At 43.1% G+C, this 17,221-nt stretch overlaps 1 protein-coding gene across 2 annotated transcripts in view; it reads right to left on the reverse strand.

Moving 5' to 3' along the window:
- Positions 1 to 17,221, reverse strand: part of SLC18A1 (solute carrier family 18 member A1) — a 32,689-nt gene that overhangs the window by 4,430 nt on the left and 11,038 nt on the right. Inside the window, exons 7-13 of one of the 2 annotated variants that reach the window (XM_060787725.2) lie at positions 17,081 to 17,124; positions 16,587 to 16,647; positions 15,183 to 15,278; positions 5,749 to 5,827; positions 2,755 to 2,806; positions 2,585 to 2,648; positions 549 to 668 (exon numbers count right to left, since the gene is read on the reverse strand). In XM_060787725.2, coding sequence (XP_060643708.2) covers positions 549 to 668; positions 2,585 to 2,648; positions 2,755 to 2,806; positions 5,749 to 5,827; positions 15,183 to 15,278; positions 16,587 to 16,647; positions 17,081 to 17,124 — 516 coding nt within the window. The remainder of the gene's footprint in view (positions 1 to 548; positions 669 to 2,584; positions 2,649 to 2,754; positions 2,807 to 5,748; positions 5,828 to 15,182; positions 15,279 to 16,586; positions 16,648 to 17,080; positions 17,125 to 17,221) is intronic. The other variant, XM_060787726.2, reaches the window with a different exon arrangement.

Here is a 17,221-nt window from a genome sequence, read left to right on the forward strand (position 1 = left end):
ACAGCACTTCTCTCCCAATCTACTAGTCTGTTGCACTTTTCTTGCACTCCTATAAAATGTATTGCACTCATTGAATTGTACCTCACCTATGTTTTTTCAGCCATATTGTTCCTATGTTGTTTATAATTGTGTTGTATTGTTTTTATTTGATGTTTTAATTGTTGTTTGATTGCTGTGTTTTAACTGTAATTTTTGGGCTTGTCCCTTGTAAGCTGCCCCGAGTCCTCTAGGGTAGATGGTTGGCGGGGTATAAAAATAAAGTTATTATTATTATTATTATTATTATTATTATATTCCGTTTTTGGGATGAAGACATAAAATTTGTGGTCACATCAGAAGAGTTGTAGTTGCCAAATCCTGAGAGATCTACACTGTAGATTTAAAGCAGCTTGGCACCTTTTAACTGCCATGGCTCAATGCAATGGACTCCTGGGATCTGTAGTTTCTTGAGGCCCCAGCACTCTGGCAGAGAAAGATTTTAAATTTGAGAAGTATTCAGACACAATAAATGCACAAGCAACACCACAGTGACTGGTGCCAATCCATACCAACAGCAAAGCCCATGCAGAAGGCTACATCAGCAATGGCATAGACACTGCCGTAGATGGAGGTGTGGCGAAGGTCCACCAAGTATCCCATGAGAGGCATCATAGAGGAGTCGACCATACCTGTCCCCAGAATGAAATCAAGAAATATTGTCAGACAGAGCATCTTAGATATGTCCACCTTAAATCAGAAAAAAAATGTGAGGGCACACAATAGCAAAACTATTTTTGGACATGGCTCTCGATAAATGTAAAAATGGCAAAGCAGCTGGCCTGGATGATCTACGGATGGAACAAATCAAGAACAAAAACAAGGTGCTGGCTACTGGGGCTGATGAACAACTGCACTGCATCCTGTCAGATCCCCAAAATCTGGAGGAAAGCAAGAGTCATCGCCATCTTGAAACCAGGCAAAGACCGTAAAATGATCCAAAAGGCTATAGACCAATCTCTCTGTTGTGCCACCTTTACAAAGTTCTGGAGAGACTTATTTTGCATAGAAATATGGAAAAAATGGACCCATGTCTGATTCCACAGCAAACTGGCTTCAAGAAGGGCAAAAGCTGCACATCGCAAGTGCTGAACCTGACTCAGCACATAGACGATGGCTTTGAAAAGCAGCAGATCACAGGAGCCGTCTTCATAGACATGTCAACAGCTTATGATACTGTAAACCACCGCCTCCTCCTGAGAAAAATGTATAATATCACAAAGGACTACCACCTCACCCGTCTCATAGGAAACCTGCTACAAAACAGGAGCTTTTTTTGTTAAGTTCCAGGGTCAGAGACGCAGATGGCGGAAACAGAAGAACGGCCTGACTCAGGGGAGCGTGCTTGCTCCATCCATGTTCAACATCTCCACAAATGACCAGTCACTGCCAGAAGGGACAGAGAGCTTCATATATGCTGATGATCGTGCCATTACTGCTCAAGCAGGGAGCTTTGAGATGGTAGAACAGAAGCTCTCCGAAGCTCTAGGTGCTCTTATTGCTTACTACAGGAAAAACCAGCTGATCCCTAATCCATCTAAAACACAGACATGTGCTTTTCATTTCAAGAACAGAGAAGCATCCCGAGCTCTGAGGATCACCTGGGAAGGAATCCCACTGGAGCATTGCAGTGCACCCAAATACCTGGGAGTCACTCTGGACCGTGCTCTTACCTACAAGAAGCACTGCCTGAACATCAAGCAAAAAGTAGGTGCTAGAAACAATATCATATGAAAACTGACTGGCACAACTTGGGGATCACAACCAGACACAGTGAAGACATCTGCCCTTGCGCTATGCTACTCTGCTGCTGAGTATGCGTGCCCACTGTGGAACACATCTCACCACACTAAAACAGTGGCTCTTAATGAGACATGCCACATTATCACGGGGTGTCCATGCCATACACCACTGGAGAAATTACACTATTGCACCACCTGACATCCGCCGGGAAGTAGCAGCCAATAGTAAGGACCAAGGCAGTGACATCTCCAGTCCATCCCCTGTTTGGGTATCAGCCAGCATGCCAATGACTTAAATCAAGAAATAGTTTCCTAAGATCTACAGAGACACTCGCTGGAACACCTCAGCAAGCGAGAGTCCAAAAGTGGCAGGCCCAGAATCTCAAGCCATGGCTGATACCAAATGAGAGACTCCCCCCTGGGCACACTGAAGACTAGGCGATTTGGAAGGCGCTGAACAGACTGCGCTCTGGCACCACGAGGTGCAGAGCCAACCTCAAGAAATGGGGCTACAAAAGTGGAATCCACAACATGCGAGTGTGGAGAAGAGCAAACCACTGCAATGCACCCTGAGCCCTGCCACATGCACAATGGAGGACCTTCTTGCAGCAACATAAGAGTCACTCCAAGTGGCCAGCTACTGGTCAAAGGACATTTAATAGAATACCAAGTCTGCAAATTTTGTGTTTTGTTTGCCTGTTTTTAATGCAATACAACTGTTTTGGTTTGCTCCTGACACAAGAAATAAATAAATAAATATCTTTGAAAAATATTAGTGCAGAATCCAAAGCATTTCTAGCTCTTACCAAGGGCAAAACCAACCCCACTGTTGGGCACAATGAGCCCATAGATATTTTGAGCCAGGGGAATCTATGAAGCAAAAGTAGGGAGAGATATGCGGTTAGATTCAGGTACGGCCATAAAAACCAAAACCAATAGTATTAGATCTGCTGTACAGACGTGCCATTATACTCACACAAAGAAGGCTGATTCCGACAACCACCATCCCAATCAGTGAACAGAGCCATCTGTAACAATGGCAATGAAAAGGAGAAAGAGAGAAAAGATCTCAGTCTGAAAGTACATGGAAAGCAGGGCATTATCATTTATCATTATTGTATGCATTTGTTATAGAAATCTATAGGGCAAGTATACCATTTATAGTTCTGATCATCACATCTCAAGAAGGGTATTGTTAGGAAAAGGTAGCTGAATCGATCTAAGGATTTGAATAAAACTCCCTTCTGAGATAAAGCTGTACTATTTCTTTTAGAAAACAGGTAAAAAAGGGGTCACTTGGTAGAGTTATATAGAAATAAGATTGATATACTGGAATTTTGTAGAAACATGCTTTCTCTCCCTAATAGCAAAAGCTAAGGTTATCCGATGCAGCTGAATGATGGAAGATTCAATAAGACAGAAAAAAATTACTCCTATAGGCAATCCATATCTGAATTACAGAATTTGCTGCTCAAAATGACCATCAACTTAGGTGGTTTTAAAAAGAAGATTAGATCAATTCATGGAGACTGGAGCTATTAAGTGCTACTAGGCATCATGACTCTATGCGGCGGCAAAAAAAGCCAATGGGAATTTGGCCTGCATCAATAGAGTATAGTGTCTAGATCTAGGGATGTCATGCTTTTCCTCTATTCTGCCTTGGTTAGACCTCACCTGGAATATTGTGTCCAATTCTGAGCACCACAATTGAAGAGAGATATTGACAAGTTGGAATGTGTCCAGAGGAGGCCGACTAAAATGATCAAGGGTCCTGAAAACAAGCCCTATGAGGAGTGGCTTAAAGAGCTGGGCATGTTTGTTTGTTTGTTTATTTATTTATTTATTTATTTAGGACTTTTATATCCTGTCCTACCTCAACCTCCGCAGAGGGACTCAGAACAGCTAACAAATCGGCACCCCTGGCGCACACATCAAATCATGAATATACAATTTAACAATGATATAATAAAACAGTATAAACAGTATAGCAGTATAAACAGTATAAAACCAGATGAACAATATAAAAGCAGTATAAAAACAGACAACAAACAGTCAGCTGTCACGAATGTTTAGAACGAAGAAGAGAAGGCTAGAGGAGATATGATAGCCATATATAAATATGTGAGAGGAACTCATAGGGAGGAGGGAGCAAGCTTGTTTTCTGCTTCCCTGGAGACTAGGACACAATGGAACAATGGCTTCAAACTACAAGAAAGGAGATTCCATTAGGAAGAACTTCCTGACTGTGAGAGCCGGAGTGTGGTGGAGGCTCCTTCTTTGGAAGCTTTTAAACAGAGGCTGGATGGTTATCTGTTGGGGGTGCTTTGAATACAATTTTCCTGCTTCGTGGCAGAATGGGGTTGGACTGGATGGCCCATGAGGTCTTTTCCAACTCTATTATTCTATGCGCTTTTTAGGATCAAAGAGTTAGCATACTTCTGAATATGAGGGCTATTGGACTCTTCTCCTACTTCTCATCTTCCCAAAAGAATTTTATTTGGCAACTGTGGGAAACAGAATGCTGGATGAACCAGACACTTTGAACGTGATCCAGCAGGACTTGTCTTATGTTCAAGTCTTGGTCTAATCCTCATTTACAGAATCATATAAATTGAGCTATCAACCAGTTCCCCATTTACTTCAGGTCCATATCATGAGGCAGGCATTCCCTAAATCGCCCATTTCTTGTAAAACTGGACTTTATTGTTTGTTGTTGTTTATTTGTTCAGTTGCTTCCAACTCCTCGTGACCTCATGAACCAGCCCATGCCAGAGCTCCTTGTTGGCCATTGCCACCCGCAGCTCCTTCAAAGTCAAGCCAATCACTTCAAGGATACCATGCATCCATCTATCCATCCCTTGGTTGCCCCCTCTTCCCTTTTTCCTTCCATTTTCCACAGCCAAGCTTTCCTGTCTTCTCAGTATGTGGCCAAAGTACTTCATCTTTGCCTCTACTTTCCTTCCCTCCAGTGAGTAGTCGGGCATTATTTTCTGGAGTATGGACTGGTTGGATCTTCTTGTGGTCCAAGGCACTCTCAGAATTTTCCTCCAAAAGTGTCTATCTCCCTTCGCTCAGACTTCCTTATGGTCCAGCTCTCACATCCGTAGGTTACTATGGGGAATACCATTGCTTTTACTATGCAGATCTTTGTTGCCAATGTGATGTCTCTACTCTTCACTATTTTATCGAGATTGGACATTGCTCTCCTCCCAAGAAGGAAGCGTCTTTTGATTTCCTGGCCGCAGTCTGCATCTGCAATAATCTTCATGCCTAGAAATACAAAGTCTGTCACTGCCTCCACATTTTCTCCCTCTATTTGCCAGTGATCTGGTTGCCATAATCTTGGTTTTTGTGATGTTGGACCTAAATAGTGACACAAAAAGCCAGCCTTAAAATCTCTGGCATAGACACTGAGAACTGGGAAGCCCTGGCCCTTGAGCGCTCCAGCTGGAGGTCAGCTGTGACCAGCAGTGCTGCAGAATTCGAGGAGGCACGAGTGGAGGGTGAAAGAGAGAAACATGCCAGGAGGAAGACGCGTCAAGCCAACCCCGACCGGGACCGCCTTCCACCTGGAAACCAATGCCTTCACTGTGGGAGAAGATGCAGGTCAAGAATAGGGCTCCACAGCCACCTACCAATTCACAAGGAAACCCATCATGGAAGACCATTTATTTATTATTTATGTATTTATTTGGGGTGCTTCTACCCCGCCCTTCTCAACCCCCTAGGGGGGACTCAGGGCGGCTTACAAAAGGCACAATTCAATGCCTAATAATTACAACATACAATGCAATATAAAATACACAAATTTACCACATAATATCACAGTTATAACTGATTAAAACAATCAGACAGTATAATTAGCAGCAATAAAAACATCTTGTTTTTATCTTACTCGTCCAACGAGGGATCGCCTAAGTAAGTAAGTAAGTGACACAAAAGTCAAAGACTTTTGGGCTCCTTCACTTACCGTCCCATTTTGTTGGCCAACATCCCAAATAGGTTGGTGCCAATCAGATAGGACACACTGGCAGGAAGAAAAGCTACCCCTGTGAAAAGAAACAGAGAAAGAACCTCCCATAAATAAAGTTGTGTGACTTTTGTAGAAATGAAGAAAATCCTACCTTACAGGACTATTGTGCTGTTGCACGCTGGGCCTGAAATAATGTCTGTTTACAGGACGTGCTCTCTGTATGCCCAACGGGACGCCGGGGTGCCTCAGCTGAAGGGCCCTTTAGATTTCCCAACACAAAGTTGTATTGAGGCTCAAGATAAATTCAACAAAGTTCTTTATTTGGGCTTAAATCTTCAAACAAATGAATTAAACACTTTATAACCTTGGAAAACCGGTAGCTTCCTCAATCTGCTATCAAGGGGCAGGCAACTGGTGGTAAACTGTTCCTTTCTTCCTTAGGGAAATCCTTTGACCCCTCCTTGGGCAATCTCTCTTTACCTTGCTGGCGTGAGGCCCTTACTCCCGGCTCCAGGCAAGGTTCCTGTAGATCTGCCAAGCTAAAAGGTGTCCTTTAGTTTCTCCACAAAGGCTGTAGGAACCATTTCTTTCCTCCCCAGCAGAGCTGTGGATCTATTTCTTTAACCCCCAGCAAAAGCTGTGAGAAATGAAGCCTTTGTGCAGGTGGGAGAGAGAGACCCACACATCCTGCTGTTAGGCTCCAAAAACGGTAAGACTGAACAGAGTCCTCCTTTCCCTCCAAAACCCTGGGAATAGGGGCAGGTTTAAAGATTCTAACTATGATTGCCAAGCTGTTGGCCCTATGATTGCAACCTGAGGGAAGCTACCTTATTGCAAAATGCATGGCTTAAATAGATTCATGTAAACTAGCAGTGCAAGAAAAAGAGGTTAAAATCACCCGGCAACTATCATTGGGCAGTTTCACAGATATGTTAAAATGACCCATTAGTGTGATTTAACAGGTGCCTCCCTATGTTCTTAAAAGGAGGAGGAATGATACATGTTGCTAGTTAGGTGGGTGGACCATTATCAGGGGCGGCTTTTCCATTACGCGAAGTAAGCGACCGCGGAATACTTTGTTTGTCCCAGGGGCGCTCACGCGCCTCCTTAAATGCCCCTCCCTCCAATTGGGCCTCGTCTCATGAGCAGCGCCGGTGGTGGGGGCAGCAGCGGGAGGAAGCAGAAAAGCCGCGCATGCGGCAAGGGGGAAGGGAAAGGCGCGCGCCTCTGTCCTTCCCCTCTCGCCCTGCATGTGCCTTTCCTAGCGGCAGAGGCAGGAAAGGCGTGCGAGGGAGAAGAGAAAGGTGCACGCCTTTCCCTCCCCTCATGCCCCGTGCACCTTGTAGAGTGGCGAGAGGAGTGTGGGGCAGCAGCGAGGCTTGGCCATCTCCTTCTCCTCTGGGCTCTTCTTCCTCCCCCTCTCCGTTTAGACACCTCCAAATGGAGAGGAGGAGGAGGAAGACCCTGGAGGAGAAGGGGGGCATCCTCGCTGCTGCTGCTGCTCTGTGCCAGTCTCTTCTCGCCCCCTTCGAGGCCTCGCCTCGAAGGGGGCGAGAAGAGGAGCGTCGGGCTGCAACAGCAGCGAGGCTTGGCCATCTCCTTCTCCTCTGGGCTCTTCTTCCTCCCCCTCTCCGTTTAGACACCTCCAAATGGAGAGGAGGAGGAGGAAGACCCTGGAGGAGAAGGGGGGCATCCTCGCTGCTGCTGCTGCTCTGTGCCAGTCTCTTCTTTAAGGTAACTCTTTATTCACCTCTACCTTTTTTTTTCAGTGATTGGTTTTTTTTTGGGGGGGGGGGGGGCGCCAAAATAATGTTTGCTTACCATTGAAAATTACCTAGGGCCGGCCCTGACCATTATCCTAACTCAGGTGTAGAACACCTGGGAGCCATCCCTTTTTTGAAATGTTACTTTTATGGCAACTGTTTCCAGCATGGTCTTTCTGAAAGTTGTAGTTAAAGAACAACTTTTCTGAGCTCTGTGATAAACTCATATTCCCACCATCTCTTGCTAGTCTTGTAGGATCTGATAAGACTCAGCTCCAATGACAGCTGGTTGTCCATAGTTCCCCAGTTTTGCTATTGACAATTGAATGGAGGGATGGAATGGGAGTGAGGGTGAATTAATTGTAACTCAAGTTTCCTAACACATTTTCAATTCTTCATATATTCCATAAGACAACCTGGAGGCCAGGACCCCTGGTTTCAGAGGGGTCAGCATACACCATAAGAAAACATATATTTCTGATGATCTTAGGAACCCCTTTGGCAGAGAAGGCTGATAATCTCTCCGCCTGTCCTTTTCTTCCTTTTTGGAAACTGATGGCAAATCCTCCCACCAAAAGCCCTCCTCCGCTCTGATTGGCTGGCCCCTCAGCCAAGGGGAGGGCTGTTTCTGAGACTCCAAGCAGGGGAGGGAAGAGCAGGCATGCTTGACATGTGACAGTATGATGCGCATGTGTGGGGCAAGGGAGAGCATGCGAGGCTGGAAGGAGGCTCATGCCAGCTAGTTCCTTGAAGGCATGGGGGTTCTTTGTGGGAAGTTTGGCCCAATTCTATCATTGGTGGGGTTCAAAATGCTCTCCTTCCAGTTTTTTTTATGTTGGTCATGGGAGTTCTGTGTGCCAAGTTTGGTCCAATTCCATTGTTGGTGAAGTTCAGAATGCTCTTTGATTGTAGGTGAACTATAAATCCCAGCAACTACAACTCCAAAATGTCAAGGTCTATTTTCCCCAAACTCTACCAGGGTTCGCATTTGGGCATACTGAGTATTTGTTACAACTCTGGTCCATATCTATCATTGTTTGAGTCCACAGTGCTCTCTGGATGTAGGTGAACTACAATTCCAAAATTCAAGGTCAATGCCCACCAAACTCTTCCGGTATTTTATGCTGGTCTTGGGAGTTCTGTGTGCCAAGTTCACAATGCTCTTTGATTTTAGGTGAACTATAAAGCCCAGCAACTACAACTCCCAAATGACAAAATAAATCCCCTCTGAACCCCATCAGTATTCAAATTTGGGCATATTGGGTATTTGTGCCAAATTTGGTCCAGTGAATGAAAATTAGATATTTACATTACAATTCATAACAGTAGCAAAATTACAGTGATGAAGTAGCAACAAAAATAATTTTATGGTTGGGGGTCACCAATGAGGTCACAGCATTAGGAAGTTTGAGAAACACTGCCATATATGTAAGTTATATTAATTGTATCGTTTTATTTGCTTATTGCTTTGTTGTTTTTACTGATGTGTTGTTGGGCTTGACCTCATATAAGCTGCTCCGTCCCTTTGGGGAGATGGTGGTGGGGTATAAATAAATTATTATTATTATTTATTTATTTATTTACTTTGCTTATATGCCGCTGTTCTCAGCCCGGGGGCGACTCACAGCGGTGTACAACATAGAAAGGACAAGGTTCAAAAATTCAAGACACAATCTAAAATAGCAATCTAGCAATAACCAAAAACATCATCATCAAAAACATCAACAATATCAATAATACAAAAAGCCATTCATGTCGTCTCATCGTTTAAACCACAATCCAGTATCATTTTCCATTGTTCCATTCCTGTCGTCATTACCAATTATTGCACTTCTTGTTCGAACGCCTTCTTGAACAGCCAAGTTTTTAATTTCCTGCGGAATATCATCAGGGAAGGAGCCAGTCTGATGTCCACGGGAAGGGTTATTATTATTAGACCAGGTTCTATTGCTAGGTCATTTTATGTCTTAAGCCCTTCCTTCTTCTTTTGTTCCAGGGCCCTTCCAAACGCCATATAACCCAGAATATCAAGGCAGGAAATCCCACAATATCTGCTTTGAACTGGGTTATCAATGTCCACACTGTCATATATTCCAGTTCAAAGCTGAAAACGTGGGATTTTATGCAGCTGTTTGGAAGGTGCCACAGTGTCACACTCTGAACCAGTGCAACGGTTATTTGTTCTACTGATATAATTAAACTAAAATTCAATATTTGACTTGAATTGGTCTGGTGTGGCTGATCATTAATTTACTCCCCTTCAGACTATAGATGTATCACAGGCATCTCTGTTTGCCTGAAGATAACATGGCGTGCTTATTGAAACTCAGATGTTTGTGTTTAATTTCCTCTCTGTGTGTCCCTTTCGTTTATCTTGCAGGTTTTCTGGGAAAGCCTCCACTCTTTACTAAGAAACGCCAGATTGGACAAACAGAAGCAGTAATAAAAATGATCTGTGCTAGTAGTTTAAAAATAGTCAGAAATAAATTATATCAATTTCTAACCATCTGTATTTGATAAAAAATCTTCCAGATGTACCTGTTCAATAAGGTACCTTACTCAAGACCCTAACTCCACAACAATGGCTCTTTTTCTGCTGACAGCAAGAGGTTTGATGTTTATTTTGCACATTATAATCCTGAAGTTGGCTACTGTTCTCATATGAGTTTACTGAGTAGTGTATACAACATCCAGAATTCTGTTGGGGACTTAACATGTTCATATTTTGCATCTATGGGAACTGGGCACCTCTCTTAACATCAGGATGCAATAAAGCAATGATTCTCAACCTTCCTAATGCTGCGACCCCTCATGTTGTGGTGACCCCCAACCACAACATTATTTTTGTTGCTACTTCTTAACTGGAATTTTGCTTCTGTTATAAATCTGATATGCAGGATGTAGTTTCATTCACTCGACCAAATTTGGCACGAATACCTGATATGCCCAAGTTTTAATACTGGTGGGGTTGAAGGTTTGATTTTGTCATTTGGGAATTGTAGTTACTGGGATTTATAGTTCACCTACAATCAAAGAGCATTCTGAACACCATCAATGATGGAACTGAACCAAACCTGGCACACAGAACTCTCATAACCCACAGAAAATACTGAAAAGGTCTGGTGGGCATTGACTTTGAGTTTTGGAGTTGTAGTTCACCTACAGCCAGAGAGAACTGTGGACTCAAACAATGATTGATCTGGACCAAACTTGGCATGAATACTCAATATGCCAAAATGTGAACACTGGTGGAATTTGGGGAAAATAGACCTTGACATTTGGAGTTGTCGTTGCTGGGATTTATAGTTCGCCTACAATCAAAGAGCATTCTGAACTCCATCAATGATGGAACTGAACCAAACCTGGCACACAGAACTATCGTGAGCAACAGAAAATACTCGAAAAGTCTGGTGGGCATTGACCTTGAGTTTTGGAGTTGTAGTTCACCTATGCACAATGCAGAGAGCACGGTGGACTCAAACAATGATAGATCTCGACCAAACTTGATGCAAATACTCAATATGCCCAAATGTGAACACTGGTGGAGTATGGGGAAAATAGACATTGACATTTGGAGTAGTAGTCGCTGGGATTTATAGTTCACTTGCAATCAAATAGCATTCTGAACACCACCGAGATAATAGGGTCAAAATTCCCACACAGAACTCTCACGATCAATAGAAAATACTGTGTTTTCTGATGGTCTTTGGAGACTCCTCTAACACCCCCTCATGACCAGAGGGGGCCCTAGGTAATTTTCAACAGTAAGCAAACAGTATTTTGGCACCCCCCCCCCCAACCAATCATTGATATATATTTTCTGTTGGTCATGGGAGTTCTGTGTGCCACATATTTGGTTCAATTCCATCATTGTGGAGTTCAGAATGCTCTTTGATTTTAGGTGAACTATACATCCCAGTAACTACAACTCGCATATGTCAAGGTCTATTTTCCCCCAAGAGCGCCCCTGGGCAAAATCAACTATACTGCAAATGCTTACTTTGCGTAATGGGTTGAGCCGCCCCTATCTCTCACGAGCCCTCACCCCAGAGATACTGACACCCAGGTTGAGAAACACTGCAGTAAAAGGATGTTTGTCCATGCATCCAGATCCAGTAAAAGCTTGTTTTGGGGGCATCTTCAAAATCCACTAACAGGCTCCTTTAAGACATTATCACACAAGACACACAAAATGGCATGTGCATCTTGCTATCACTTTTTCTCCCCCGCCATGTTTCACCCATCAATAGCTCCCAATCCTGCCATGTTCCCATCCCCTACCTCTCCTGACGTTCCGCCTGCATCTGTGGCTGGCATGTTCAGAGGAAGCCACAGATGGAGGCAAAACGTCAAGAGAGAATGCTACTGGAACATCATCATGATCTATAGTGGGAGATGCGGTTCATCAAATAGTCTGGACCTGAGCCTTACAGCCTGAAAAACTCACAGCAACCCAGTGATTCTGACCATGAAAGCCTTCGATAATACAATAAAAATAATATTTTTAAAAAAGGACTTGCAATTGTTTAAGTAGTTGAGGTTACAAAGATGTATAGAAATATGATCGTAGGATCACTAACTGGTGAACCAGTACAATTGCACTACTGGAGAGATGTATCCCCTCTGGGGAGATAGGGCAGAATATAAAGTTTTATTTATAACTAGCCGTCCCCTACCATGCGTTGCTATGATCGGCTCTGGTAGTCATGGGGAGATTTGGCCCAATTCTGTGTGGGAGGTTTGGGCCAATTCTATCATTGGTGGGGTTCAGAATGCTCTGTGTTTGTAGGTGAACTACAAATCCCAGCAACTACAACTCCAAAATGTCAAGATTATATTTTCCCCAAACCCCACCAGTGTTCACATTTGGGCATATTGAGTATGCTTGTAGAGTTTGGTCCAGATCCATCATTGTTTGAGTCCACAGTGGTCTCTGGATGTAGGGGAACTACAACTCCAAAACCAAAGGACACTGCCCACCAAACCCTTCCAGAATTTTCTGTTGGTCATGGGGGAACTGTGTGCCAAGATTGGTTCAATTCCATCGTTGGTGGGGCTCAGAATGCTATTTGATTTTAGGTGAACTACAAATCCCAGCAACTACAATTCCCAAATTGTAGGTAGGAAAGGTAGGAAAGAAAGAAGAAAGAGAGAGTAGGAGCATGGGAAACAAGGGAGAAAGGAAGGAAGGAAGAAAAAAGAAGCAGAAGGGAAGGTGTAGGAACGAAGGAAAGGAAGGAAGAAAGGACAGAAGAAAAGGCAAGGGAGGAAAGAAAGCAAATGAAGAAGAGAAAGGGAGGGAAGGAAAGAAAGAAAGAAAGAAAGAAAGAAAGAAAGAAAGAAAGAAAGGGGAGTATGGAACTACAGAGCGAAGGAAGGAAGGAAAGAGAGAGGAAAGAAAGGAGACAAAGAGGAAGGAAAAGAAAAAGGGAGGAGGAAGGGAAGAGGTACAGAAGGAAGGAGGAGAGAAGGAAAGAAAAAAGGGAAGGGAGGAAAGACGCAGCAAAGGAAAAAGAGAAAGAAGGAGAGAAAGACGCAGGGAAGGAAAGAAATAAGGAGAAGGAAGGATGAAAGCAAACAGCTAAGGAAGGAAGTAAACAGGTAGAGAAGGAAGAAAGGAAAGAAGAAAACGCAATGAACGAAGGAGTGAAAGAAGCAGAGAATGAGGGAGAGAAGGCTGGCCACAGCAACGCGTGGCGGGTAAAGCTAGTTATTATTATTATTATTCCAGTTCAAAGCAGAAAATGTGGGATTTTATTCATCTGTGTTGAAGGGGCCTTTGTCTCGAATGGAGGTCATCTCTCGTCTTGGAATAAGCAGCTCTTTCCTCAATTCCTGTTCTGGATCCAAGTGTAACTCATTTGCACCCAGGTTGTCCTCCTTCACTCCCTCCATTATTCATCCCAACTAAAACGAAGCCAGGAAAATAGACTGACAAATGACCCGCACAGACCCATATCTGGTGGAAGGTTCTTCCTGGCTAACGGATTGTTAACTTGATTAGTAGTGTTCTGTAATACTGCTAAGCCTAGGTAGCAATTGGATTTGAGCACAAAGTGTAGCCGAGAGCATCCCCAAAGGTCATTCCTTCATAAATTAGATTTCAGTGAGTGTTTTTTGCAACAAAGGTTGGCAATTTCATTTGATTCTAGTCTCCAAGGCAGCACATAATTGGCATATACTGAGTCACCCTCCCTGTGCCTCTGAAGCTGCCTTTTTGTTTAACCAGGAGGTGCCTCTTCAAAAGCCTTGTAGCCACATCTGTTGGGCTTTTGAATATATTCTCTTTGGGAGATGAAGAGAAATGCCACCCTCACTATGGTGCTGCTGCAAACATGCACTCGTGTCACTTTTGCTATATGTTGTCAAAGCAAAAACAGCTGTTAAACAATGTTGTGAGATCTCACAGAGGATCAACACTGACAAAAAGACCAGTGACAGGAAAACTATCCACATAACATGTCAACACAAATAAGAATTTCTTTATAGCTTATGCCAGAAAGAACTCACCGACCGGCTGTGGTTATCATGATTCTTTGTGAGCAAGCAGACAGCAACAGGTATATGGCAGTGCTTTTCAACCTTCCTAATGTCACAACCCCTTAATACAGTTCCTCATGTTGTGGTGACCCCCAACCATGTCATTATTTTTGTTGCTATTTCATAACTGTCCTTTTGTTACTGCTATGAATCGTCATGTAAATATCTGATATGCAGGATGTATTTTCATTCACTGGACCAAATTTGGCACAAATACCCAATACATCCACATTTGAATACAGGTGGGGTTGGGGGGGGGGATTGATTTTGTCATTTGGGAGTTGTAGTTGCTGGGATTTATAGTTCACCTAAGAGCATTATTGTAATTATTGGCCCAACATAAGCCGCCCCAAGTCCCCATTGGGGAGATGGTGGTGGAGTATAAATAAAGATTATTATTATTATTATTATTATTATTATTATTATTATTCTGAACCCCACCAATGATGGAATTGACCCAAACTTGGCACACAGAACTCCCATGACCAACAGAAAATACTGGAAGGGTTTGGCGGGCATTGACCTTGAGTTTTGGAGTTGTCGTTCGCCTACATCCAGAGAGCACTGTGGACTCAAACAATAATGGATCTGGACCAAACTTGGCACAAATCCTCAATATGCCCAACTGTGAACACTGCTGGAGTTTGGGGAAAATAGACCTTGACATTTGGGAGTTGTAGTTCCTGGGATTTAAAGTTTGCCTACAATCAAAAGGCATTCTCAACCCCACCAATGTTAAAATTGGACCAAACTTCCCACACGGAACCCCCATGATGAACAGAAAATACTGTGTTTTCCAATGGTCTTTGGTGACCCCTCTGACACCCCCTCACAACCCCCTCCCCCGGGGTCCCAACCCCCAAGTTGAAATGCTGGCATATGGTATATGTTCTGTATCTCAAAAACTAGAGCTGATAGAGGAAAATTGGTGTCATTTTTGTAATCAGCCAATCAAATATACAGAGAAACAGGTCTAACAACTGAGGCACCAAAATATGTGTTGGCCAGTATATATGGAACACAATGACACCTGGACGCTGCAAAAATCTATTGAACGTTGAAGGAAAATTGTATGATAAAAAGCTTTACCCAGAAATATTCTGTAAAAGGGTGGGAAAGGGGACATACCCAGTTGCCATTCAGGAGAACACATGGTTTGCATCATCCAAATGGGTAAAGTGGTTTCTAGTATGGCCACTCCCATGTTAGCAAAGCAGATTGAACCTGGGGAGAGAAGATACACTGACTGTATCATCAGCATTGATGTTATTAACAGAACAGAAGACATGACTTTGCTAAATTGGCCTAACATCTAGATGGAAGATGTAGAGATTCAATGAGCTGAATTTTTTTAAATTGCTTTTGGTTTTGAGAGGCCTTTGAATATTTTGCCCTCAGTGCCATAGAACCTAAGGTAAAGGTTAAGGGTTCTCCTTGACATTATGTCAACTCTGGGGGGTGGTGCTCATCTCTATTTCTAAGCTGAAGAGCCGGTGTTGTCCATTGACACCTCCAAGGTCATGTGGCCAGCATGACTGCATGGAGTGCCGTTACTTTCCTGCAGAAGTGTTACCTATTGATCTAGTCACATTTGCATGTTTTTGAACTGCTAGGTTGGCAGAAGCTGGGGCTAACTGCAGGAGATCATGCTGCTCCCCAGATTCGAACTGCCAACCTTTCAGTCAGCAGGTTCAGCAGTTCAGCAGTTTAACCCGCTGCACCATCAGGTGCTCTTCCATAGAACCTATATCCTACTAAAATATATCCAGATCTTCAAAACAATATAAAAACCTATCTCTTCCTGCAGCCCTACCCAGCCAGTTGAAAACATGAATTTTAAACTCGCGCTATATTTTGGTCTCTGTCCTGTGTGATTAATGTGTATTTTATAGAATGTTCAATATGTATCTTTTATGGAACTCCATTTTAATATGCATGTTTGTAGACTTTTTATAGTATTTGTGTGTTTTTTATTGTGCTGTGACCCACCTTGAGCCAAGGGGAGAGGCAGGTAAGAAATACAAATTGTTGTTGTTGTTGTTGTTGTTGTTGTTATTTGAGACACAACAAGATGAGTCCACAGCAGACAAGATCACTCTGCTGGCTGTTGTATTATATCACACATCGGACACTTCCCAAGTGTCTAGGACTGTGTGATGCATCGGCGAATCATGCGTGCAGATCCCAGTAAGGTGGCCTTCTACAGCTGGCAGATATTGTCAGTGCCGATTGTGTTTAAGTGCAGGCCAAGGTCTTTAGGCACTGCACCCAGTGTACCGATCACCACTGGGACCACCTTGACTGGCTTGTGCCAGAGTCTTTGCAGTTCGATCTTTAAATCCTCATATCATGTCAGCTTGTCCGGTTGTTTCTCTTCAACCCTGCTGTTGCCTGGGATTGCAACATCAACAATCCATACTTTGTTTTTTAACATGATTGTGAGGTCAGGAGTATTGTGCTATTATTATTATTATTATTATTATTATTATTATTATTATTATTATTTGCTACAGTGGAGATTTGTTTACTTACCTGCTGCAATCAAAATATAGGGGTCCTGCAATAAGGTCAACAGAGGGGTTCCTTTAGTACTCTGGAAAAAACAGTGTGAGAATTTGCTGTCAAGGCAAACTCATTGCAGTTTTCTCTTGGCAAGATTTGTACCATTGTTTTCCTCTGAGAGAATGTGATTTCTCAAGGTCATCCAGTGCATTTCCATGGCTGAGCAGGGATTTGAACTATGTCCTCCAAAGCTTTAGTCTAATGCTTAAACCATGACACCACGCTAGCCCCTAAACTGAAATAATATTGCCATCTACTGAGTACGCCATCATTTCAAAAGAATATGGGTTGTTGATAGATTTCCTACTAAAAAGCAGATATGTGAAGCCTTAGGTCTTCAAAAGCTCCAGCCAGCATAGTCCATGGTAAGGGATTGTGGGAATTATATTCCATAATGGTTGGATTGTTCATATTGCCCACCCTCGAACAGAATACATAGGAAAAAGCAAAGCTATTGTAGTTACCTCGGGTGAAATCTTAGATGGATGCAGGATACAAAGCTGTAAGGCTGAATAAGAAACATTATTATTTTGGGAAAGTTATATCTATGAAATATGAATTAGTAGTAGTAGTAGTTTTAGTAGTAGCAGTAGTAGTAATATTAC

Source organism: Anolis sagrei, chromosome 7, assembly GCF_037176765.1.
Source record: "Anolis sagrei isolate rAnoSag1 chromosome 7, rAnoSag1.mat, whole genome shotgun sequence".
Taxonomy (NCBI): domain Eukaryota; kingdom Metazoa; phylum Chordata; class Lepidosauria; order Squamata; family Dactyloidae; genus Anolis; species Anolis sagrei.